This window comes from Filicampus tigris, chromosome 3 (assembly GCF_054856515.1).
Source record: "Filicampus tigris isolate MCC_2025a chromosome 3, RoL_Ftig_1.0, whole genome shotgun sequence".
In the NCBI taxonomy this organism is placed as follows: Eukaryota; Metazoa; Chordata; class Actinopteri; order Syngnathiformes; family Syngnathidae; genus Filicampus; species Filicampus tigris.
In genome coordinates, this window is record NC_141219.1 from 24,542,873 (window position 1) to 24,566,795 (window position 23,923).

General features: G+C 42.3%; 2 protein-coding genes and 2 long non-coding RNA genes across 5 annotated transcripts in view; 2 read left to right on the forward strand and 2 right to left on the reverse strand.

The window, feature by feature from the left end:
- adamts7 (a disintegrin-like and metallopeptidase (reprolysin type) with thrombospondin type 1 motif, 7) overlaps nucleotides 1-17,259 on the reverse strand; it is a 105,784-nt gene extending 88,525 nt beyond the window's left edge. For both annotated transcript variants that reach the window (XM_086026597.1, XM_086026598.1), the window contains exons 1-4: nucleotides 16,535-17,259; nucleotides 15,126-15,490; nucleotides 6,029-6,215; nucleotides 5,419-5,618 (exon numbers count right to left, since the gene is read on the reverse strand). In XM_086026597.1, the coding sequence (XP_085882723.1) occupies nucleotides 5,419-5,618; nucleotides 6,029-6,215; nucleotides 15,126-15,490; nucleotides 16,535-16,655 (873 nt within the window). In that variant the 5' untranslated portion in view covers nucleotides 16,656-17,259. The remainder of the gene's footprint in view (nucleotides 1-5,418; nucleotides 5,619-6,028; nucleotides 6,216-15,125; nucleotides 15,491-16,534) is intronic.
- LOC147150377 (uncharacterized) lies at nucleotides 1,061-2,398 on the reverse strand. Its single transcript, XR_015086278.1, has 3 exons — nucleotides 2,071-2,398; nucleotides 1,818-1,978; nucleotides 1,061-1,207 (listed from the first exon to the last, which is right to left on the reverse strand). It is a non-coding gene; the product is annotated as an uncharacterized LOC147150377 (long non-coding RNA).
- Nucleotides 17,260-18,023: 764 nt separating the features above from the next.
- LOC147150378 (relaxin-3 receptor 1-like) lies at nucleotides 18,024-19,370 on the forward strand. Its single transcript, XM_086025813.1, has one exon. It carries the CDS (start codon nucleotides 18,093-18,095, stop codon nucleotides 19,233-19,235), a length of 1,143 nt encoding a protein of 380 aa, XP_085881939.1. The 5' UTR covers nucleotides 18,024-18,092; the 3' UTR covers nucleotides 19,236-19,370.
- A 1,079-nt stretch (nucleotides 19,371-20,449) lies between these two features.
- LOC147150379 (uncharacterized) lies at nucleotides 20,450-23,069 on the forward strand. The gene is made up of 3 exons (XR_015086071.1): nucleotides 20,450-20,553; nucleotides 22,442-22,595; nucleotides 22,929-23,069. It is a non-coding gene; the product is annotated as an uncharacterized LOC147150379 (long non-coding RNA).
- The last annotated feature ends 854 nt before the right edge of the window (nucleotides 23,070-23,923 follow it).

Below are 23,923 nucleotides of genomic sequence, written 5' to 3' on the forward strand. Positions count from 1 at the left end.
GTAAATTAGCCAGCTAATGATCCTTAAAAAGCCTCTGCTGTTAGCATCTCTCCCGCTCCCGCGGCGGCGTCAATCACGGGCACTTTTTTTTTGGGCCGGGGGTGGAACTGGGCGGGGGGGTGATCATTTTTATGAATAAGGGCAGGGTACCCAGGCCAAGGGTGGAGGGTCGCGGCCCGACCGACAAAAAAGGGTCAAGTGCCCAGCTCTGCTGGTATGTTATTACTTTCTTTATTTTATTTTTTTACAACTGCTGAACTTTACCAAGATGGCAATATAGTTTGCATTAGCACAGTGTCGGCCACTTGATTGCGATGTCAAAAGGTGCTGTCGGCATCTACTACCAAGCGAAGCCCCTCGCCTCTTCGCTGTCCACGAAAGAGCGATTGTGGCATTCAGGTTTCAAATTTCCCGCGGTCAAACGCCATGAAATAAAGCCAAGCGGAACGCTCATCCGCGATTGGTGTGAATGTAGCATAAGGCCGGATAAAATGAGCTTCTCCTCATTGTATGACCAGCGGCCGCTACTGTGTTCAACATAGTGGAATAGAGCTCCATGGTAAGTATACTGGCTAAAATAACTGGGTCATTTCACAAATCATTTTGGTAATATAGCTTTTGAATGTTTTTATTTCTTAACTTGCATTATTTTGTTACGTCCGTGTGTTATCAGTGCAGGATATCATAATAAACTATGAGTAGTTGTTGCAATTGAACTGAATGGAACTGCTCGTACAACACATTAATTCATGATGCCAAAACGTTTAAGATTTTCAGGTGGCTCACCCATGTTTTTTAAGTTGACTGGTATTTTGAAATTACTCTAAATGTTCACTGATGATCACAAGGTAGTGTGCATTCATTTCTACGTAATTCATACATTTTTCTACTTGAGGTTCAGGAACATCTCTATACAGAAAACACAATTTTTGTCAAAATTACATTTTAATACAAATATATGTATCACATATGCAAATATACATGAAAATTCAGTGTCACATAACTAATGTTTGCATTTTGTCCAACATTCTTTCCCTCAAATATCACCAAAAATCTGTCCTCATTCCTCTCATGGCATTTTTGGTCCTCCTCATGATATTTTTGTTCTCTTTCGGCCTCTGTTCCTCAAAGAGGAACTCCATGATGTCAGCTTTGGGCTTGTGGCCCAAGATCCTTCTGGCGTCTTGGGGGGAGTTTAAGACGATTCCTGCAGGAGTGATGCATTGACAATCGATGTGGATGTGGAACTATTAACTCATAAATAGGGAGCAATAGTATGCTGAATCTAAATAGAGAGTGATGGTTGAAAAAAATTGATGTGGACAATAGTACCAATTCCAAAAATGTATTGCCATAAATATAAAGCAGAATTGCTGTTCACATTCCATCCATCCATTATCTATACCGCTCATCCTTACAAGGGTCGCGGGGCATGCTGGAGCCTATCCCAGCTGTCTTCGGGCAGTAGGCGGGGGACACCCCGAATTGGTTGCCAGCCAATCGCAGGGCACACAGAGACAAACATCCGCACTCACAATCATACCTAGGGGCAATTTAGAGTGTCCAATCAACTTACCATGCATGGTTTTTTTGGAATGTGGGAGGAAACCGGAGTTCCCGGAGAAAACCCACGCAGGCACGGGGAGACCATGCAAACTCCACACAGGGAGGCCGGAGCCGGGATCGAACCCACGACCTCTGAACTGTGAGGCGGACGTGCTAGCCAGTCGACCACCGTGCCGCGCTGTTCACATTGTGTTTAGGTCACAGAAATTCCCCACCATCAGTACTCTATTAATACAATAATCTCATCTCACCGAGCTCTTTGAGGGACACTCCAGAAAGGATGCCATGAGACCGGTAGCTCTATAGATGGCCTGGTACCCAATGCCTTGTGCATATCTTCATAGTACTGCCAGGTGCCCACACTATTTTGACCACCTTCGGTACCTGACGCTGTTTAGGGCATTCGTATTTCCTTCAAGAAGACATCAATGAAAAATAGTGAAAAGCCAAACATTTTCAAAAATCATTTGCTATAGCATTTTAGGGATAGAGCTAGGAAACTACCTTGTATTTTTGTTTTAGATTTTCCCATTTTTTGGAGGCTTGTTGTCCCATCATTTTTCCCTCAAGGACCAATTCCTATACCATTTTCCTGTAACAATAACAATAAAACAATACCACAAATGTCCAACATTACTTAAAACAACACAAGCGCACACATTTAAAGTTTGCCAGTTTGCAAGCATTTAAAGTTTTTCTAAAGTAGTGTGACAACAGCCAACGGACATCACTAATAATTACTACATTACATGATTGATTAGACAATTAAAAAATGAAAAACTTGCGACACAGAATTCAGAAGCCACAATACTACCTCGCCTCTAGCGTCAGTGTTATTTTGCTCCGACAGCGTCTAAGGAAGCTCTATAGCGAGCGTTTAACGACAACTTGAAAACACGGCTAATTGTACCAAAGTATAGAATATATAATAAAACCTTGAGTGTCATTTATGGGGAGAGACTTGTGTGAAAATTATTCACACAAGGACATGTTTTTTTTAGATCCACAAATGCATTAATGATTTTGATGTGTTTTTCAGGCCTAGAAATATATTTGAATTTTCACATGTTTTATCAAAGTGTTGTGTGTGGATTTATAAGTACTTAAATGCGCGTGTCCGCTGTTCCACAAACGCACATTCGACAATTCACACACAGAATTGAATATTTACAAATGATAAGTCATGATAAATGCACACACAACAATAAAAAAAGAATGTGATAATCACTCATATATTTCTGGATCTGAAAAACACGTGAAAATCCCAAACATTTGTGAATCTGAGAAACACATGAACATCACAATTGTGGATGTGAAAAAATGAAAATCATGAATGTATTTTGGGTTCTGAAAACCAATGTGAATCTGAAAAACATAACACGGATGTATTTGTGTGAATACATTTGACACAAATCTCTCCCCATAGTCATGGCAAGCATGAAAATCAATTTGTCACTAGCGTCTGTGTTGCTATTTGGGTCCCGGCAACCAGTTCAATAACAAGCATTTATCACCAACTGAGAGCACGTAATTGTACCAAAGTATAGAACAACTAATCAAACCATGAGGGTCATTACTATGAAAAACTATAAATATTATATTACTTACATGAATGTGTTTCCCTTTTCTTTTCGCTCGCCATGTTGTTGTTGCCTGTCTCTCTTGAACTCTTGTTGCCTAGGGAGGTTGGGGTCTGTCTTTGTGCTGTAGGGTCATGTGCCCCTTGTCTGTAATCCCTACCCCTAAAATTCACGGATAATTGGGACACGGCTCCGCAAATCTAGGGCGGAGGGACAAGAAGGGATGGTATAGGGATTGGGCCTAATTTCCTGCACCTCAACCAGGACAAAACAGGTTTTAGTGATTTGTTCCAAACGTAAAGAGAGAAAAACTTTCACCAAAATTACAAGTCTTTAAAAATTCACAATGTGTAAGGAACCTGGGCATCATTTTTTTACTCTGAGCTTAATTTTATCCCACACATCAAGTATGTAACCAAAACAGGTTTTTACCATTTTACGAATATAGCCATAGTCTGCCCGTTTCAAGCTAACTCAGCTAACTCTCAAGCTAACAGAGGTGCTGGTTGCGGACTGCGGCACCTCTCGGTGTGGATTGCTCCCACACAATGTTTTCTGGATTCTCAATGCCTTGCCATGTCTCCATATTATCACTAAATATGTGTCGTGTATGTCTGTGTACACGTGGGTGGGTGTGTTCTTATTGGTGTGTATGTGTTTACATGTGGGGATTTGTTGTTTTTTTTCTTTTGAGTTGATTGTTTTTTCTTTCATTTATTTCTGTAAAGTACCGTGTTGCAATTTCATGGTATGAAAAGTGTTAAACAAATAACATTTTACTTCATTTTGATTTGATACTGTGTAGGTATGTTGTAAAAAATACAAGTTCTGTAAATCATATAGATGTAGTAATCACTGTAAAGTGTATGATCAAATATCACTCTTTGCTTTACACAGTGCTGGGCATTTTATTAAAAATTCATGGTCCGTTTATCGGCCACCGCCTACAGCCGCCGTCCGTCTCTCCCCCTTTTTGTCCAGCCAGAAAAAATAGTAATCGCTTTAGGTATGCCTATGATTTTAAACAGACTTCCGTTAGCGTTTCCGACTACCAACTTAGACAAACTATCACTCTTCCCCCCCTGGGCGACATTTGAAACAAAAGACTGACTCACTGCAGCAAGGAAGCCTCATCAATGCATCTCCTTTTAGCACCTTCCAGGACCTTTTTGGAGCTTTATGTACCTTTAAGGACCTCTGAAGCGTCGTCGCATTTAAAGAAGACTTATTTAGTCTGGCCCTGAGTCTCGTAACGTAGGGAAAACGTCACTTCCTTTCGACTGTTCCACTCAAATCTGTCCCCCAAAGAACAACAACTCAATCTAACAATAACATTGTTACAGAAACCTCGTCTCACTGCGAAAATTGACAATTACATTGACAGATAAAAGTTTCCCGCTTATCGTTTACCGCCTAACAAACTGGGCTTATGTCATAGGCGGATAGACAGACCGGTCCGTCACATAGGCCTGATGCCCAGCTCTGGCTTTACGTTTGATTTTTCAATTCAAATGTTAAAATATTCCGTCTCCTTTCTGGCAACTCGTTAACACACCCTGGCTCACCTGTGACTAATAACATCTGCCTCACATGAATGCTTAAAGTCTGCACACTCATTCAGACAAATGGCTGCTTGCTCCAGTTCCAAGTCATACAGACTTTCACTCACAAGCTGTATTTTAATAAATTTGGGATTGACAGGTGATAAGACCACCTATCATCCTAAATCAGCGGCTGCATAGACTCCGGCTTCTCTGTGACGCTGGGAAGAAATTTGATGGATGCACCGGAACTTATGTTAGAAACACAAAAATAATATTTTACACCGAGCTGGGCATTTTACTAAAAATTGAGCGTCCATTATTCATCATCCGTCTGCAGCGTGGGCATAATCCGTCATACGCCTTTTTTTTTGTGGGGGAAAAAAAATAGTACCCGTCCTTAGGTCGGTCCGCCCCTATTTTTAAACGGGTGTCCGTCGGCGAGGCCGACTAAACTTTCCGACTCAATGAAACACGCAAATAGTGACTCACTGCGCTTTGGAAGTCTGCCTGCTTGCTTCGACAGCCTAGTCCCTCACTCAAATCTGTTCCCCAAGCAACAACAACTCACTGTGTTCCTCCCCGCACTTGCCGTGGCCATCGAAGCCTCGCCGCAAAAAATAGACTAATGATGGAGCAAAACGGGCATCCGTCAGTGACCGATAAACGGACCTGTCCGTCAGATAGACGCAAGGCCCAGCTCTGATTTTAAATTTTGGTTTCATACTTACAATGTTCATTACGGCAAGAATGTAGCTTTCAACACCTGTGCTGCCGTGGTATTCCACCATTTTAGGGTCAGCCACCACAAGTGTTTCCACCCACTTCTCTTTGCTGATGGAGCGTTGATGGATCCTCCTCTTCCTCCTGTCCTGGCGCTGTTCCCAGTATTCCCGCTTTCTCTCAATCTCTTCCAAACTGTGATGGGAATCTAGGCAGCAAATACGCAAGACGACTTACATTTTTACAAACTCTCTAGTAGCATAGATACTCTTTTATAGCCTACTGCTATCTACACAAATGCAGAACTAATGTCACGATAACAGCAACAAATACAAACGTATTTGTAAATGAACACCCGAGGCTATAAATATAAACAATCAAACAAAAAATAATTACGTACAGTGAACCCCCACATATTTGCAGTCCAGTATTCACAAATGTCTATTAGCTGTTTTGTTTTTTTAAAAGAAAAACATCATACTCTATAATCAACAATCAACAGCTCAACAATTCTGCACTGGAAATTAAACTAACTTGTTAACCCACCGATCCAACTGCGTCGCCACATTTGCAGTCATTTGCAGTGATGTATGTACAATGAACAAAAAGGACACTTACTTTGGACTCCACAGGAACCGTTGACTGCTTGTTTCCCTGAGATGGGCTGTACAACTGGACTCCAGGATGACAGGATGGGAGCGTGGCGTTTGAAGATGGCATGGGCCTGTGGTGCTGAGGGCTCATCATGTGGCTTTTCCATAGGCTGGATGAAGAACTCTTCGTTTGACAATTTGAACAGTCCTGTCTGAAGAGTAAAATGTGAAACATCAGCTCTCTAAGTAAAACGGGGACTTTTTCCATCCAGCCAATTCAAATCTTATCCAAACAGCTTATCCTTTTCTTACTTTTAAGTCAAAACAACAACAGTTATTAAAGTTGAAATCTACCCAAACACATTTTTTTCAAGAATATGTTCCGAGAAGGCCCACTAGTTGAAACGCGGCATTCTGATTAATATTGCATTTGTGGAATATGGGTTAAGCAGCAAAATCCACCCATTTTTAGCCATCTCAGGGGGCGACCATTTTGTCACTTTTGTCGACTGAAAATGACATCACAACTGCTCAGGTAACGACCAATCACGGCTCAGCTTCAGAAAAGAGGTCAGCCCTGATTGGTCATTACTTGAGCCATGAGCATTTGCGATGTGATTTTCAGTCGACAAAAGTGACAAAATGGCCGTCCCCTGAGATGGCTAAAAACGGGTCGATTAACTCTTATTCACAAACGCAATTTTTATCAGAATGCCTTGTTTCAACTAGTGGGCTTGCAAAGAACATATTCTTGAAAAAAATATGTTTGTGTTATGTACGGGCAAAAGTGGGGACAGCCCTGTGAAGGCGTCTTTGTGGAAGGACCCCGGTGAGAGTTGGTGTTATGAGACTGGAATAAACGAACTCACCATCATGTCGTAGTCCATGAGTTATTTCTACATAACAGTTTGGGCTGACTTCCACTTTAAGCGATAGTTTGAATATTATAAACACATAAAATAGACATTTCTTGGTTTATCTTGATTTGCATGTTTAGAGCAGTAATTTTGAATATCACCAATCACAACTTTAGGTATCAAATGTTCTGCCTTATAATAATAACAATGTTCAGTTTGAATTGATGCTTGAATGATCAGAGGGCCCGCGTTTCCGTCCCGCATATTCAATTGACCCACGTGGTGCTGGCCCGTCCCTCTCTGGCGACAGCCAATCGGCGTCGAGAACAGAATCTTCACGTCACACACAGGCGCTGCACGAGCAGACACGCCGCCAAACAAAGAAAAATATCCAACAAAAACAACTGACACACACATGCACAGCGTTGTCATTGGTGAAATAAAAAGAATATGGGACACATGTCATTGCGTCTGTGGGACCGCAAGGTACACCACACCCTTTTATTTTTTATTGTTTCCTTACTCGACCACGTGCCAGGAGTGCGGCACCTGCGTGTGACGTGGTATCGGTTAAGTCCGTTTTCGATGCCGGTTGGCTGACTCCGACCAACTGGGACCACGTGGGGCAATTAAATATGCAGGACAGAAACTCGGGGACGGAGGGCCGATGCCCAGCTCTGGGTATTAACTTAAAAGTTGAATACTGTGGTTTTACCTTGCATTAGTGTACTACCGCACTGCATCATACTATACATATTTATCATATTAAACGCCATTCATGTAACCAAATATGTACAGAGCCCCTAAGGTGGCATGGAAGTAGAAAAAAACAACTTTGCATTCCCTCGCAAAGATTTGCGTTTCCTCGCAAAGTTTGCGTTCCCTTGTAAAGATTGCGAGATAACGCAAAGTTTTTTCTGTAAATCAAAGCTTTTTTTTTTTTTTTTTTTTTTAAATGGGCGTTTATGTACTTACAGGCCATCTTCCGGGTAAATGAAAGCAGCACCGTTTTCACAAATGGGCGAGTTTAATTAAATTACTTTGAAATCCGCTTGATATACAAGGACATAAAATCAGTTCTTGATACTAAGCACAATTTTCCAAATTAGCGACAGACATCTGAAGCGAGTGCTGAACATCTCTTGACCGCAAGAAGCGTTCAAAGTCCTCCATGATTCTTGCCTTCTACGTACTGTCATCTCTCAAACAGCCGCACGTGAGAGGCTAGCCTAGCTGCCAAACTGAGCCGGAAGTACAAAAAAACTTTCAATCTCAATCTTTGCGATGGAATTGCAATCTATGCGAGGTAACGCAAAGTTTTTTTGCGAGGTAATGCAAAGGGTTTTTTTTTAACTTCCATGTCACTTTATGGGCTCCGTAAATATGTGACTAAACCTAAGAATACAATTTTCCTGGGTTTTCGAAGCAAATGTCATGCAGTGCTTTTTAAATGTGTTGTTTAATATTTAATTTTTGTAATGTTATCCAACCATGTTGTAATAAAGTGAGCATGTAGCCAGGTTTCTGTGATTAATAAAATGCAACAGTAACGACAAGCAATTTCTCGCTAGTTGTTTTTTCCAGATCACCAGTTTTGTGTGTTATGGAACTGGTACACCATAGAGCCCTGAATATGGTCACATAATGTTGTAAAGCACAAAATATGTGCACCGTATATACTGTATTTTATGGCTAGAACGCAAACGGCTGCCTCGCAACTCTTGTTGACCCGTATACGTTGATTTCAGTGAGACACGTCAAAATAACAAATGTACTCAAATTACCTTTAATAATATGCTATTATGTTATTAATTCATTTACGTGATGACACTGATCATGTTAATGATTTATCTCAATAATTTGGAAACAGATGTCCTGCTGAGAAAAAAGGATGCTTCTTCTCTCCTTTGACCTGTCTGGAGGAAATCAAGGCCTGGATGGCTCTGAATTTCTGGAATTTCAATGAAAAGAAACCAGAAGTTATGGTGTTTTGTCCCAGTGGCCCTTGTACATCCCACCAATGTTGTCTCTAAGCTGTGCGAGTGAGCAATCGTGTATTTCTCTCACCCTCTCAGCGCACACGATTATGCTGGCGTGCACCACTTATACACATTACTAAAGCACACATTGACACACATACACTCACCACTGACGAGAGGTTGCAGGCGACACACGGATTGGACCGCAAATTGGTGCTTTTGTTGGATACAGCTTTTTTCATGTTAGGCAGCTGGATAATAATAGTTGTACGTCTTTGGACCGCAAATTGATGCTTTTGTTGGATACAGCTTTTTTCATGTTAGGCAGCTGGATAATAATAGTTGTACGTCTTTGGTGTATTGTTCAACTGTTGTGTTTTATACGATACAATAAAATACAACTTTATTTTTATAGCGCATTTCATAACAGCTACAGCTGTAACAAAGCACTTTACATTACAACAACAAAACCGAAATAATATAACAAGTGAAAGCAGCAAATTAAAACACAGAATACTATGTACAATAGACACCGGAAAACAGCAGAAAACCTTCAGTCTGACGTCGGATCAAAAGGGTTGAAGCTAGTAGTAGTTTTTCGAAGTTGGTAGTCGGAAATGCTAACGGAAGCCTGTTTAAAACGATGGGCGGACCGGCCTATAGGTGATTACTATTTGGTCCAGCCAGCAGGGATGTCACGATACGATAATATCACAATATTATGAGGAGGTTGGCGATATACTAAAATCACATGATACTGTATAAAAGCACACAATATTGTAGGCGGGGGACACCCTGATATGGTTGCCAGCCAATCGCAGGGCACACAGAGACAACCAAACATCCGCACTCACAATCACACCTAGGGGCAATTTAGAGTGTCCAATCAACTTACATATTTTTTTCAGGAATATGTTCTATGCAAGCCCACTAAGTTGAAAGAAGGCATTGTGATAAATATTGCGTTTGTGGAATCAGAGTTAATCCAGCCGTTTTTAGCCTGGGGGGCGGCCATTTTGTCACTTCTGTGAACTGAAAATGACATCACAGATGCTCAGGGCTCAGGTAACGACCAATCACGGCTCACCTGTTTTCTGAAGCTGAGCCGTGATTGGACGTTACCTGAGCCGGCCACCCCCACAGATGGCTAAAAACGGGTGGATTTTGCTGCTTAACTCATATTACACAAATGCAATATTAATCAGAATGCCGTCTTTCAACTAGTGGGCCTGCTATGGAACATATTCTTGAAAAAAAAAATGTTTTGGTTGTTTTCCCTTTAAATACTTTATCCTTTTTTTACTTGTGCGATATGGCTGAAACAGATATTACGATTATAACTCCAGTATTTCATATTGGTTGATATCGATATTAATTGAGCTCAAATAAGTTAGGTTATCTGAAAGGTCAAATGTATGTGAGAGTAAAGCTGTTTGAGCAGCAAGACGGCCGATTATGATGTACATTGTGCCCTCCATTTACCATCTTAATCAAATCGGTTCAGATAATGGATTGATGGATGGCTTTGGATCTGTTGGACCTTTTTTTTTCCCCGGATTGATGATTGACGGACAGGCAGACCTTTGATGTTTACTGACGGAAGCGCAGTTAAAATAACATGATGGACTGACCGACAGACGATTACAATTCGGTTCGGTTTACACGGATGACGGACGGGTACCCAGGCTGCTCACGGATGACGAATAACGGACCGGCAAAGTTTAGCAAAAAGCCCACCTCTGTTCTTCCAGTGCATGCATTAGCGTTGACCAATCCTCTTAGTACTACCGGTAATTTATCTTTTTAGGGGACTTATTATAGTTCATTCATATTTTACTTGCCTGATTTTAACTTGAGTGCGATGCTGAAGGTCGGACTTGGCTACCACTGGTGCTAGCACGTCAAAGACAGGGAACGCCTTTACTTATTCACCACGTCTCCAAACGGAGGTGTTTATTTGGATTAGTATGCACAATATACTATTGTAAGAGTTGTACTGAGTCATTTCGAAGTTCTGCGATTGGCTGGCAACCAGTTCAGGGTGCTCGCCGCCTACTGGCAGAAGACAGATGGGATAGGCTCCAGCACGCCCGCGACCCTCGTGAGGAGAAGCGGTATAGATAATGGATGGATGGCATTTCGAAGTTACGCCACTCTCTCATTTCGCGGGAGTATGCCACACACAAGCGCGTGAGTGTGCAGACTTCTTGGTCATTGGTTCCGCTGCTCCTTCGTTGATTTGAATGCCGCTTCTTCTTTGTCGATTTGAATGCTTGAATGCTTCTTCGTCGGTTTCGCAGATTCTTGTCCGTCGGTTTAATTGCTTCTTCTTTGTGTTTGGAAGTGGCTGTACCCTGCTCAATGTCGCGGTCCGAGTTTGCAGATTTTTTTTTCTATTGATTATTTTATTGAAGGCATTTTCAATTGATATCAATCACGTGTCTATTGTGATGTATATTGATATTGAATTATCACCCAGCCCCAATTAGGAGTGTGTTGAGCAAGGTTCTGTATATTTGTGCATCTTATTTCATGAAACACTGATTGTGGATGTATGATAAACAATGACTTCTCAGTTACAGAGGGGTTCACAAGCATTCGTATGTGTGTGTGCAAGTGGCCACCCATCGGTGAGACATTGCGTCACTCTGGTCACCCCACTGAAAATGTTCTGGCTTCATCGCTGACACTGAGTATGCACCTTTGGGATTAATTATTTGTTGTTCTTATCCTTGCCTATTTCCTATGATTTTGTGCAGTGTACAGCGTTCCCACCGAGGCGTTTCCAATGCAAGTAAGTATGCGCAGTTGGGTAACTTGTGGCACGTTTGAAGCGTTCAGAGGCAATTTTTGTCGTCCGGCCATTTCGCCGAGTAGGTTGAGATCAACTTTGCCGCCTCGCAATCACATTACACGCATGAGGGACGATTAGTGGGCTGGACTAAAATCCACCTCTGCCCTTGCTTGGTTCGTCCCGTTTTTAAAACTTGTCGTCCCCGTCCTCCGTCCCAAAAATGGGCGGCGTCCCTTCTGCACTGCGAATCAGCACAACTAATTGCTGACTATGTGTAAACAAACATGCAAGTAAATGACCATTTATCGAGTCGAGAAAAAAAACCTATAGTGTCCATTTTAATTCATCAAACGACAAGTTGATATAGTAATTATCATGACAGGCCTACTCACAGATAGTGTTTCACTCACTTGCAGGCACTGTGTGTTTGCTGTGATTCCATCATGTGCGAGTGTGATTAGTCGTATGTCTCCGTGCCCTGTGATTGACTGGATGGATGGATTTTAACATCCATATGGATAATGGTAAAAAAAAAAAATACTAATAAAATTCATGTCTGGACTCTGAACAGCTTTGCACTGCGCAACTCATCAACTTCCCTACACACCGTATCGGCCACAACCCGAATCTTGTCTTGAGGTCTGCTCTAATGTCCTCCAACTGTACTGATTTGGACTTAACCATATTCGACCATCTGTTCATTTCTTTCAATGGCATTTTACAAGTATCCAAAACTAACCCGTATCTCCTTCTGCAACATCAGGAATGTTAAGCAATCTGCACTTATGAAAAGACTCGGGCATCTTCCCAATTCAGATCATCTATCCAATCCAGAGGAACTGTTTTCTCACAACAATGCACACTGGACAATATTTAACTCATTCACTGCCAGACATTTTCAGACACTCTTTTACCCTAATGTTTGAAATAAAATAAATAAATAAATAAATTCCTGGGATTGAATAGCTGAACTGTGAAAAGTTTGTCGTTGGTAGCGAATGAGTTAAAATGCATTTGCCCTTGTCAAAACCCATACTGCTCCTTTGCCCCGGTTCACTCTTGATGCAAGTTGTCTTGCAATTTCCTCAAACCCAACAGTAGGGATCGGAATTGATTTTTTTTTTTTGTTAGAACCAGTTCCCAGTAACTTGATTCCTATGATAGGTTCACACCGAAGATGAAATATCGCGATGCACAACGTGTCTAGCATGTCTTTGCTTGAGGGGGTGATGATTACACCGAGGTAGTTTTGAGCGGAGAGGAAGAGAGGCTCCTCCTCCTCCAACAGAAAAAAACTAAGTTAGAACGTTGATAGGCAATCTGGTGACCTATGGGTGTGTTGGCTGCAAAATCTATATCAGTACCCATAGTCGCCAAGGCTGCTCCTTTTTTAAGTTGTCCAAGCTGGTAAAGGAAGCTTGATGTGTTTGTTGTATACCAGTGGTCCCCAACCACCAGGCCGTGGAAAGGTGCTACAGCAATTTTGTCAGCCGCGTAACTCTAATATTAAACCCACAAGACAGCAACATGAGTAAAAATACATACCACGCACAAACCCAGCTCTGCACAATATGTGGCAAGCGGCTGTTGATTTCGTGTTATGGTGAGTTATATATTTTCATGAACTTTAGACTCGTTCTATGGTGCCATATGTTGGCGCATTTCAGGAGGGCTGTCGCCAACACTGAATGTTCACTTCAAGCTATGACAGCGAAATGGGCGAAGGAGTAATGTTTTCTTCAAAGGCGCCTCACACGCAACAGCACCTGAACGCGCGAACTGGATCTACTATTTATGGAAAGTTAGAAATGCACCACCACAAACACATAGCTCGTGTTTGATCTGACCGCACCACTAGAAATTGTTTGTTTGCTTGTCCGACAATTCCATTTATCAATTCGTCTTATGGCATAAATGAGTGAGAGCGTGAAACGCAAGTGTACTGTATTTCGGTTCTGACCTTTTCCAATATATCATCAATATCGCAAAGCTATATAAAAACATGTACTGTATGATATAACCCTCTTTCATCCATCCATTATCCACCGCTTCTCCTCACAAGGGTCGCGGGGTGTGCTGGAGCCTATCCCGGCTGTCTTCGGGCAGTAGACGGGGGGCACCCTGAATCGGTTGCCAGCCAATCGCGGGGCACACAGAGAGAAACATCCGCACTCACAATCACACCTAGGGGCAATTTAGAGAGTCCAATCAACTTACCATGCATGTTTTTGGAATGTGGGAGGAAACCGGAGTACCCGGAGAAAACCCACGCAGGCACGGGGAGAACATGCAAACTCCACACTGGGAAGCCGGAGCCGGGATCGAACCCACGACCTCTGAACTGTGAGGCGGACGTGCTAACCAGTCGACCACCGTGCCGCCCTAACCTTCTTTCATTTACATCATTATTTTGATGTGTGGGGTATTGTGTTAGGTCTATTTTTCTTATCAAAACAATTCTTGAATTAGGGACAGTGACAAGTGGAGTGGGCGGCACGGTGGTCGACTGGTCAGTATGTCCGCCTCACAGTGCAGAGGTCGTGGGTTCAAGTCCGGCCCCGGCCTTCCTGTGTGGAGTTTGCATTTTCTCCCCATGCCTGTGTGGGTTTACTCCGGTTTCCTCCCACATTCCCAAAACATTCATGCTAGGTTGATTGATTACTCTAAATTGCTCCTAGGTGTGATTGTGAGTGTAAATGTTTGTTTGTCTCTGTGTGCCCTGCGATTGGCTGGCAACCAGTTCAGGGTGTCCCCCGCCTACTGCCCGAAGCCAGCTCAGATAGGCTCCAGCACGTCTGCAACCCTTGTGAGGATAAGCGGTTAGAATGATGGATGGACAAGGGGATTGATTGTTTTTTGTTTAGATTTGTTGTTACTCTTTGCATTTGTTGCACACTTGCTTCTATGTTATATTTTACATTTCTGTTTCATTTCATACAGTTCGAGTGACCTTGAAATCCATTATTACAATTGCTTAGCGGGCCCCGGACTCTCAGTCTCCCTATGCCTCCGTGTGTGTGAAATGGTTCTTTGTGGTATAATGCATGAAATGAAAATGAAAAGTCTGAGAGTGTAAATAGATTGTCCATCATTGATTAATAAAGTGTATTAAATAATAAAATTAGAACTACCTCAAGTACCTTAATTGTGTGAAGGCGAAGGCATTAACATTTAACATGCCCAATGATTGCTAAAGCCAATCTGATCATGCAGTTGGTCTTCAACTGCAAGCTGTTAATTTTCTTTCTGGTATAGGGTTACACGGGACTTGATTTTCACTCCCGCCCCATCCCACTCCCATCCCAGACCATAGTTAAAAAAAAAAAAAAAAAAAAAAAAAATCCTGCCCCATCCCGGTGAAAACGACTCCCATCTCATCCTGCTCCCATTCAGAATGACTCGCACTCCCGTACTGCTCCCATTTTGGAGGTCAGATACATTTGAAAAAAGCCTCTGGTATAGTGTTATATTAGGCGGTGGTGTGCAACTCACCAGTCCACTGCAGGTGCTTATCGCTGCGCTCCCTTTGACAGCAGGCCCTTCCCACACTTCACCCAGGAAATGGCACTGAGCAAATTGAGGGGGGCGGATCTTTCCTCCTTTAAGGCCACCATACCGACTCTCTGACAGAAAACCCGGGGCCAGCAGATGTGCGTTGAGAGTCAAGTTAAAATGCAAACTGTGTCCGCCATGCCACAACTGATAGAAGACTCTCTCCTGGTCCTTGTCCCCTGAGGCATGGCGACGCTGTATGCGGCGAGCATGATGAGAGAGGAAGTTGGACAGGAAGTGACCTCTGACATTCACTCGAGTGGGGTGAACCACTTCATACTGAGGAAGGTCCTGGAGGAATCTCTCTGTTGGAGCCATGGTGGGAAGAGAACATGGAAAAGCTGAGATATTCAATCAAGGCACAGGAAGAATACCAGTACTGTATTTTGGTTTCTAGGACAACCAGCAGACAGATCTATCCATTTAGCGATGTGATCAACCATTATTTCGCTGTTATTTTTAACAGCTGCAGCATATACACTGCCATGAAAAAGTAGTTGCCACAGGGGAGAAAAATAACAAAATTTTCTGGCCCTATGTGAAAAAGTCAAGTAAAAAAAGGCAGTTAAGTAAAGCCTTTTTATGCTGAAGTATACAAGAAACCTATAATTATAATTAATTTGTCTTCAATTAATCTGATGAGGATGTATTTGGAATGTGCAAGAAAGCCAATGAACACGGAGAAAACATGGTGAGAACATCCAATTTCCAAAAAGGAAGGCTGCAGCAAAGATTCAAACACAGAACCTCTGAACTGTGAGGCAGATGTACGAACCACTATCCATCCGAAGGGTTGCATGTGAGGCTGGCCATTGAAGAAGGAATTGAATTCATTGTGGTGTTTAGTTTGCTTTGTTTAGTTCAAGATGCTGCATTTCCACATTTGAGGTAGGGTTTGTATGTGCAAGGCAATGATTAATTAATCCTATGAGGGCTTCAATTTCAATTTCAATTCAAAAACCAACTCCTGCAAATTTGAGGTAATTATCTCTGCCATCCTTCATTGAGGGGTCAATATAACTAGCCTTGGAGCTGTTGTTGAGGTCTGCTTTGCTCAAGGGCACATAAGGATGAAATGCTTTTAACTAGCCTTGGAGCTGTTGTTGAGGTCTGCTTTGCTCAAGGGCACATAAGGATGAAATGCTTTTCGTTTTTGTTTTTGTTTTTTATAAACTTCATTGCTGCGCTCGATCAGACCAAGCACAGCTGTTCTTTGCATGAAATGCGGACTGTTGCTGGCTTGTGCTGCACTTTTAGATGCATCTTGAGGCCAATGAGTACAAGAACATCTTGTAATTACAGTGACTCACAATTTCACGTGTAAGGGCTGTTTGAAGAACTTGACTGACCTGGTTGTCGTAGTAATCCCAGCCCAGACTTGCAGTTGTCCAGTACGGTCAAAAGTACCATGAAGAAGTGGATGGGAGAAGTTCCATGTGCAGTGAGAATCCCGCAGTCCAAACGGGTCATTTTGGCAGCACTGAAGGATGAAGTTTACATGACACAGTTTACACGGTGACAAATGATAATAATTCAAATCAGCTCCATCGTGGCCACGGCCTTCCAGCAAGCGCTTAAAACTGCTTTCTGCAATTCAAGCCTCATCGTCATCTGCTATTGTTAATGTTTTCTCCGTGCTGGCTTGTTGTTTGTCGGCCTTTGGCTTTGCTTACAAACGCCTGTGCCTCCATCCGCCTCTCGCCGACAGCCAGTGACAACTTGAAAACTTTGCTAACTTTCGCAGCAGAACCACCCCCACAGATGGGTGGACCCAAGACAATAGGCTTTCTCTTCAGATCGGCTGCAAGGCGTTTTAAAGGGGACTCCGCGTAATAGGAGCCTAGCCAGATGCACATAGGACAAGGGCTTCAAGATTAATCTGTGGGCCAATCCAGGACTCCTGGATTCATCCAACAAGCACAACTTTCCTGTCGACACACAGCAATACCATTACAGCAAATAAACAGGGCATCAGCAAGCGTTTAATCTGCACTATTCCGGCCACTAAAACATCATACTCTATATAAGAAACGTTTGGACCCCAACTGTATTCGTCTGCCATCTAGTGGAACAAATGAGGTACTATCCATCCATTCATTCGTCCGTACGCCCATCTGTCCATCGTTCATCTATTTTTCGATCTAACAAGCTATCGTTTGTGTCCGTGAATTATACACGGGGTGGAAAACGTGATAGGGCTAAATAAAGACCGGTGCCCATGTGAATACTACTCTCTAATGTTTTCAACATTTTCAACATATTTTCTTCCGATATAGTTTGAAAGGCATTTTTTTTATTTATTATGTTATTTTACAGGGCGCTATTACTTTGTATACGGCAACACAAATGTGCTGTAAAATAGGTTTCGCATTTATATGAAGCCATTCTATTTTTTTATTCTAAAACCATGACTCACTAGACACTTTGGTAGTGCTACACATAGCCTATATGTATCTTTTTCTAGCTACAAAAAAGGCAAAGTGTTCATTTGTTTATTAAATCAAAGATCCACACTTTTATTTGTCTCAATTAATTCGGTTATGTAATTAATTCGGTTCTTTGTTTATTTCTTTCTTCGCGTATTTATTTCAATTAACACCGTTGCATTTCCCAGCCTTTGTGCGCCTTTTACGCACAACCATTGGTGGTGTTCGTCTCCTCGGTAACGATCTTTCCTACACAGTATTATAATCCAGCATGAAGTGAGGTGGTGATGCTGCTCACTTGTCTATGAAACCCACAATTTCCTTTACCAGCCAATCGTGGCCCGGCAGAGACACCCAACCCAATAAAAGCGACGCTGCCGTCAGCTGTCTCTCAGAGAGGAGTAACGATGGATAACAATTCTGACACGTCCTGATCGAGTGGCTTGCTTGGTCCCATGTTGTGTTTTTGCACGAGTTGAGGATGGATGTCATATTGAACCAGAGTGACGTAATGAATCAAAGCGCGCCCGGAGAGGACACGTTCCGTTTCGATGACATCGAAGTGGGCGCGGACGGGAGTCCCTTTCTGAGGATCCTCATCTCAGTTGTCTACTCGGTGGTCTGCGCCGTGGGCTTGGTGGGGAATCTGCTCGTCTTCTACCTCATGAGGCTACGACAAGGTCGGAAGAAGTCAGCCATCAACTTTTTCATCATCAACCTGGCCGTGACCGACTTCCAGTTTGTGCTGACGCTGCCCTTCTGGGCCGTGGACACGGCTCTGGACTTCAGCTGGCCCTTCGGGGACGCCATGTGCAAAGTGGTGCTGTCCGTCACGGTGATGAACATGTACGCCAGCGTCTTTTTCCTCACGGCCATGAGCGTCACCAGATATTTGTCCGTCACTTCGGCGCTCAAGAGAACCACGCACAGTTGGTCGAAGTGTGTCAAGTGGGTGTGCGCCGTGCTGTGGGTCGCGGCCACGGTGGCCACGGCTCCCACGGCGCTCTTCTCCGCGGCCACTGTGGTCGCCGGAGAAAAACTGTGTCTCCTGAAATTCCCGGAAGGACACGACTGGCTCGCCCTCTATCACATCCAAAAAATACTTGTAGCTTTCGTAATTCCTCTGTTTATCGTCTCCGTCAACTACCTGCTGCTTCTGCGCTTCATTAAACGCAAGAGCATGTGCACCAGCAACCGAAATCGAAGGTCGAAAGTCACAAAATCGGTTGCCATTGTTGTTTTATCCTTTTTCTGCTGCTGGATGCCAAACCACGCCATCACCTTCTGGGGCGTTTTGGTCAAATTTAACGCAGCCAATTGGGATCGGTCCTACTACATGGTGCACGCATACGTGTTCCCAGTCACTGTGTGCTTGGCGCACGCCAACAGCTGCTTGAACCCGATGCTGTACTGTCTCGTGAGACCAGAGATCAGAAAGATGCTTAGTGCTTTATTCTGGAGGGCCCCTAGTCCATGCGCCAACAACGAAAGAACGCGCAGCAGGGTGCCCTCTCTGACGCACGGGCACATCCAAGCAGTTCGGACTACGGACAATGTTGAGTTCAATTTGTCTGTCGTCGACCACAGAGGATTTACAAGCTCCAGAATTAACGGATCACTTTAATACACGATCTTAAATTTTACCATAAAACCTCGTTTGCACTCTGTGAATGTGATCATCGCGCGTAATGCTTTTGCAACTGTATTTATAGTCACTTGAGCACATAGCGACATTTATGATCATGTCAAACCTTGGCAAGATTCCTCCAGACGACGTAATTTCAGTGCATTGTAGCTCCAAAAAAACTGTAATTTGCCGGGGTGTCTTGGAGTCGCGGGGGTGGGGTGGCGGGAGTGCGGTGGTGTCATAAGGGAGATTATGACATGTTATATTTATAATGTAAAGGAAAGAAACAGGTACTTTTCTATTTATGTACACTTTGTAAATACAGTACGCAGAAATAAATTTTTCATCTGTCGAAATTGGTGTTGTGCTTATACCGAAGAATGTGTTGGGATCTATCTCTCTGTCCTGTTTTTGTGGTTGTTGCTTTTTGTGGAAGAAGCATCTCCCGGGCTCAGTGACGAATGGTTTAATGCACACGCAAATGTGAATTGTCTTCACAAAACAATCTTTTTCTAATTATTTAAATTGATGAATTGGTAATGGGTTGTTGAGGTAATAATAGCAAAAAAGTGGACCCAAGTGCAGGGAAGTAGGGAAGCTAGGTAAGTGCTGGGTGTACTTAAACCAAATGTATTTATTTCACAAAATAAAACAAGAGGCAACAAGGCACGCGGAATCAAAAATACTAAATGAATGTAGGCCTGAGTCCAAAAAACAAGACGCAACGGAGCAAACTAAGACTGGAAATGGACTCACAAACATGAACATGACAAAAATACAAACAGATGCAAAAGCCATGAGATGACCAAGAGAAAGAAAGCAGGCAACTAAATGCGAGAAAACTGACAAGACAAAGAAGGAATAAGTGGACAAGGTACAAGTGGCTGAGGGAGCTACAGGGGACCTGCATGCCTAATGATAGTCTGTCTTTTGAGTTTGGTTTTTGACCTTTAGTTTCATGTTTTTCCTTGCGTTCCTTTGTCTGTCTCTTGTTAAGTTATTGAGTCCACCTGTGCTCGTCATCCCTGTCCCTTGTGTTAGCCAACCAGCGCCCTCCTACCTTGTCCAGGTGTTCCTCGTTGTGTCGTCAACTTGTCTGTATTTAGTTCCCCGCTTTCTTTCAGTACTTGTTGGTTTGTTGTGAATTGTCCAAGTCAAGTCTAGTCCTGGTGTTTGTTTAGTTTGTCTTGGTCCTTGTTGTTTTGGTATCATCCCAGTACCTTTTTGCCTTTTTGTTCTCTTTGAATTAAATACTTTATTGCACTTCATTTTTGCCTCCTGCTTTTGGGTGCTCCTCCACGCATACCCTGACAAGGTGGACACACAAACCTAACGATACGACATGACAAGGGACACTTGGAAAATGTGACAACCCTGAAGCCCATCAAAACCACATTTATGAAAACGCAGGCATTCGTCACTTTACAGGCTGTTATGATTTATTTTTGAGTAGCATGTATATTACTTTAATGTCTATTTGCTTTAAAATGTGTGTTTGTAATTTTATTAAAAAAATAGTTTGATATCTCTACAAGCCACAAACCCATTTTAAACATTATTAGGGCTCTCTAAAAGAGCCAATAGAAACAGAACATTCATATTCTGGTAGAGGTAGAATAGTTGTACAGCTCTTGCATTAATTACATTGCATTAGATAAGCAAAACTAAATTATGGTCAGTGAGTGATTATCTTCAGACCAGAATTTATAAAAGGCATTGATGCAGAGCCCTGTAAAGCAGGTCTGTGTGCAGCAGATATTATGTTTACTTGCAAATCCAAAGGTCTGCAATTTTTGCCCCCATGCTGAAGAGGCTTTTCTTTCTTTCTTATCTATAAACTAACTCCATATATTTTTAACCATATTTAAGCCAGGTAGTGGTGGAAATGGGGGTGAAGTATCAATAAATTGTCTCTTTCAGTACTTCACCAGCGAGGGTGTTCATCTTCTTCCATAAGGAAGTGCTGAAGAAAAAAAGCCTGAAAGATAGCAAATGATTCCTCTCACCCACTTCCGGTATACATTATTAAGTACCAAAAGTAAACCGTAATACATATATTTTTTAAAAACTTAATTCCAAATGCCATCAGGGCCTTGAATAATAACATGTTTCATTAGAGCTAACTTTTAATGTATATGTTATTGTTGCCTTAAGATGTTTTGGACGTAAAATGTTTGTCCTGTTGTTGTTGATGTTTTTCTTTCTGTATTTGAGACAAAAGACAAATTTCCGCTTTCTGGACAAGAAATGAAACTAACTAACAACTCTGTGAACACTATTGTTACAGAGGTAAAATCATTTGGACTTAAAGAGGTTTTAAATGCTACAATACTGTCGGAATCGACTGCCTTTGAAAGTCATACTTTCTAACTCGGACCATTTTTAATCTCAAGTCACTCACTGAATCGTTTGCATCTCACACAAGATTTATTTAGCAGAGTGCTTCTGGCAATTGGGGAGTGCTGCTGTATGGTGAGAGATATGTCTCAAAATTATTCACACATAAATCCGCAATTTCCACATGTTATTGAGATCCACAAATACATTTTCAATTTGTACGTGTTTTTCAGATCGAAAAATGTATTTGCAATTTTCACGTGTCCTTCAGATCCACGAATATGTGCGCGATTTTCACATGGAAGACATTCTTCTGCTGCTAACGCTTCTTCTACAACCCCGGCCGACAAAGAAAATAAGGTCCACCGTGCGAAAGCAAAACAAGCTCGAGGGAAACAATTTATGGTCGCATTTAGTTTCCCAACTTGTGATAAATAAGCACATAATAGAAGATCAGATAAAGGCTCATTTTCAGTTTTTCCAATTTCCAATTTTCAAACGAGAAATGAGAGATGGCTCGTTCCCTTTCAATGGAGACAGCATCACTGCCTCTTAAAACTAGGACTAACAGGATTTTAAAACTGTTAGAACTATGAAAGCAATCATTTTGACGGGTTGCAGAGTTCATTGCAGAGTTCGCCAGGCTTCATTCAACGTCGCAAATGTTTGCAAAACCTTTGCCGGATGTTCGAGTACAGTTTTAGTCATTTTTTTGTTGCAGGGAAATTTTGAACATGTTCACAATTCCCTTGCGACAAGAAAAGTACAGGCGAACGTCTGACGACAGTTTGGTGAACGTTTGCAACCTTGAACGAACCCTGATGAACCCCCATGTAAATAACCCGTTTTCCTACCTTCGCCAACAGTTGGAGTTGTTCGCCTCTAAGTGGGACAGTTGGGGAGGAGGGCCTGTATTTGATGGTCAGCCCCGGGGCCTACGAGTAGGTAAAGGCGGCTCTGGCTGCGCCCCCATCTTGCAGGCACGAAACAAATATTGCATCACTCAGGATCGAGTTAACGGTAGGTCTCTGTTTGTTAATCAGTTTGACTTTCACAGTTTATCAAGCAAGTTCAAAACTTTCTCTCAGTTAAACTTAATTTTGGGGGGAATTTAAAATCGTGCCATATCTTCTGTACTTAATTGCTGTACTTTAATTTTGGATGCACATTTGGACAGTAGTGGTTATATATACAGGTTTTCTATTCTGAGAAAATGGCTCAATATCAGTTCCAATTTTCATATAGTATACGGCAGCAACCCGCTCTACAAACAAAATGTTTGTTGAGACAGTCAGCATCTCAGACTGCTGCCAGGTATGTTTGCTAATGATTTCTTTCTCTTTTTCGAACCAGACCTCTGTGTTCTTTATCAGTGGCCTTTGGCATGGACACAAAATTGCACAGAGTGAAGGGCAGACCTCCGCAGAACAGGCACAACAACACCATTTTGTGATCGTAAGCAATTTTAGACCTTCATCTCCATGATAAGCCTGTATTCACATTCATTAAAATATGAGACACACACGTCCCCTGTGGTGCAACATTTTTTGCAATATTGCTTTAGCGGCAGTAGAAAAGATCTGACAAAACTCACCTTTACTCCTAGGCAACTCAGCTCTCTCCTGTGGAAACAAAAAAAAATAAAAGAGTATCAGAGTTGGCGAGGTAAAACTCTCGTTTTGATTTAATGACAAACAATATATCATTGCAGTTCCAGGGCTGTGTCTTAAATTATAAAACAAGGACTAAGGACTTTTGATACTTACAGAATTCCTTACATTGGATGTGAGCAAAAACTGTTGGGTGTGACCAAAAACACACTTGGTTAGCGGGACTACTGGGAGGGACATGGTGCAACGAGGTGGGAATGTTGCAAAGGTGTGCTCTCAGAGGAAAACATTTTGATCCTTTTATCTTTGAACACAGTGATTTGTGTGTGTGACTCATGCGGTTAGGTAAAGTTAGCACCGGACTAACTCATGCGTGGTTCATTTTGCGCATTAAAGTTTATACTTGTTTTGAAGTTGATTTTTTTTTTTCCCAATTACAAAGGATTGGGTGAATGTGGGGTATGAAAGTTGCAAAGTTCAGCACCTTCAACATGGTTAAGAACCACTGTACAGACTATTTCCTGGGTGTCCGTCAAGCAACGGCCTTCCTGTTGCGATATGTCAAAACTAATTTGAATTTAGCTGAAATACGGCTATGTGAGATGTGAAGCTTGCCACCAAAACACGCCATTTATTGCTTCACTTGTGTATACTGTTTAGTAATTTATTTACGGTTTTACTTTTTTATGTCGAGAGGATTCACAATATAAGTCATTCAACGATATCAGAACGCCACGA

Excerpts from the sequence above, each read along its gene's own strand:
- LOC147150378 (XM_086025813.1), top strand. The coding sequence starts at position 18,093 with ATGGATGTCATATTGAACCAGAGTGACGTAATGAATCAAAGCGCGCCC.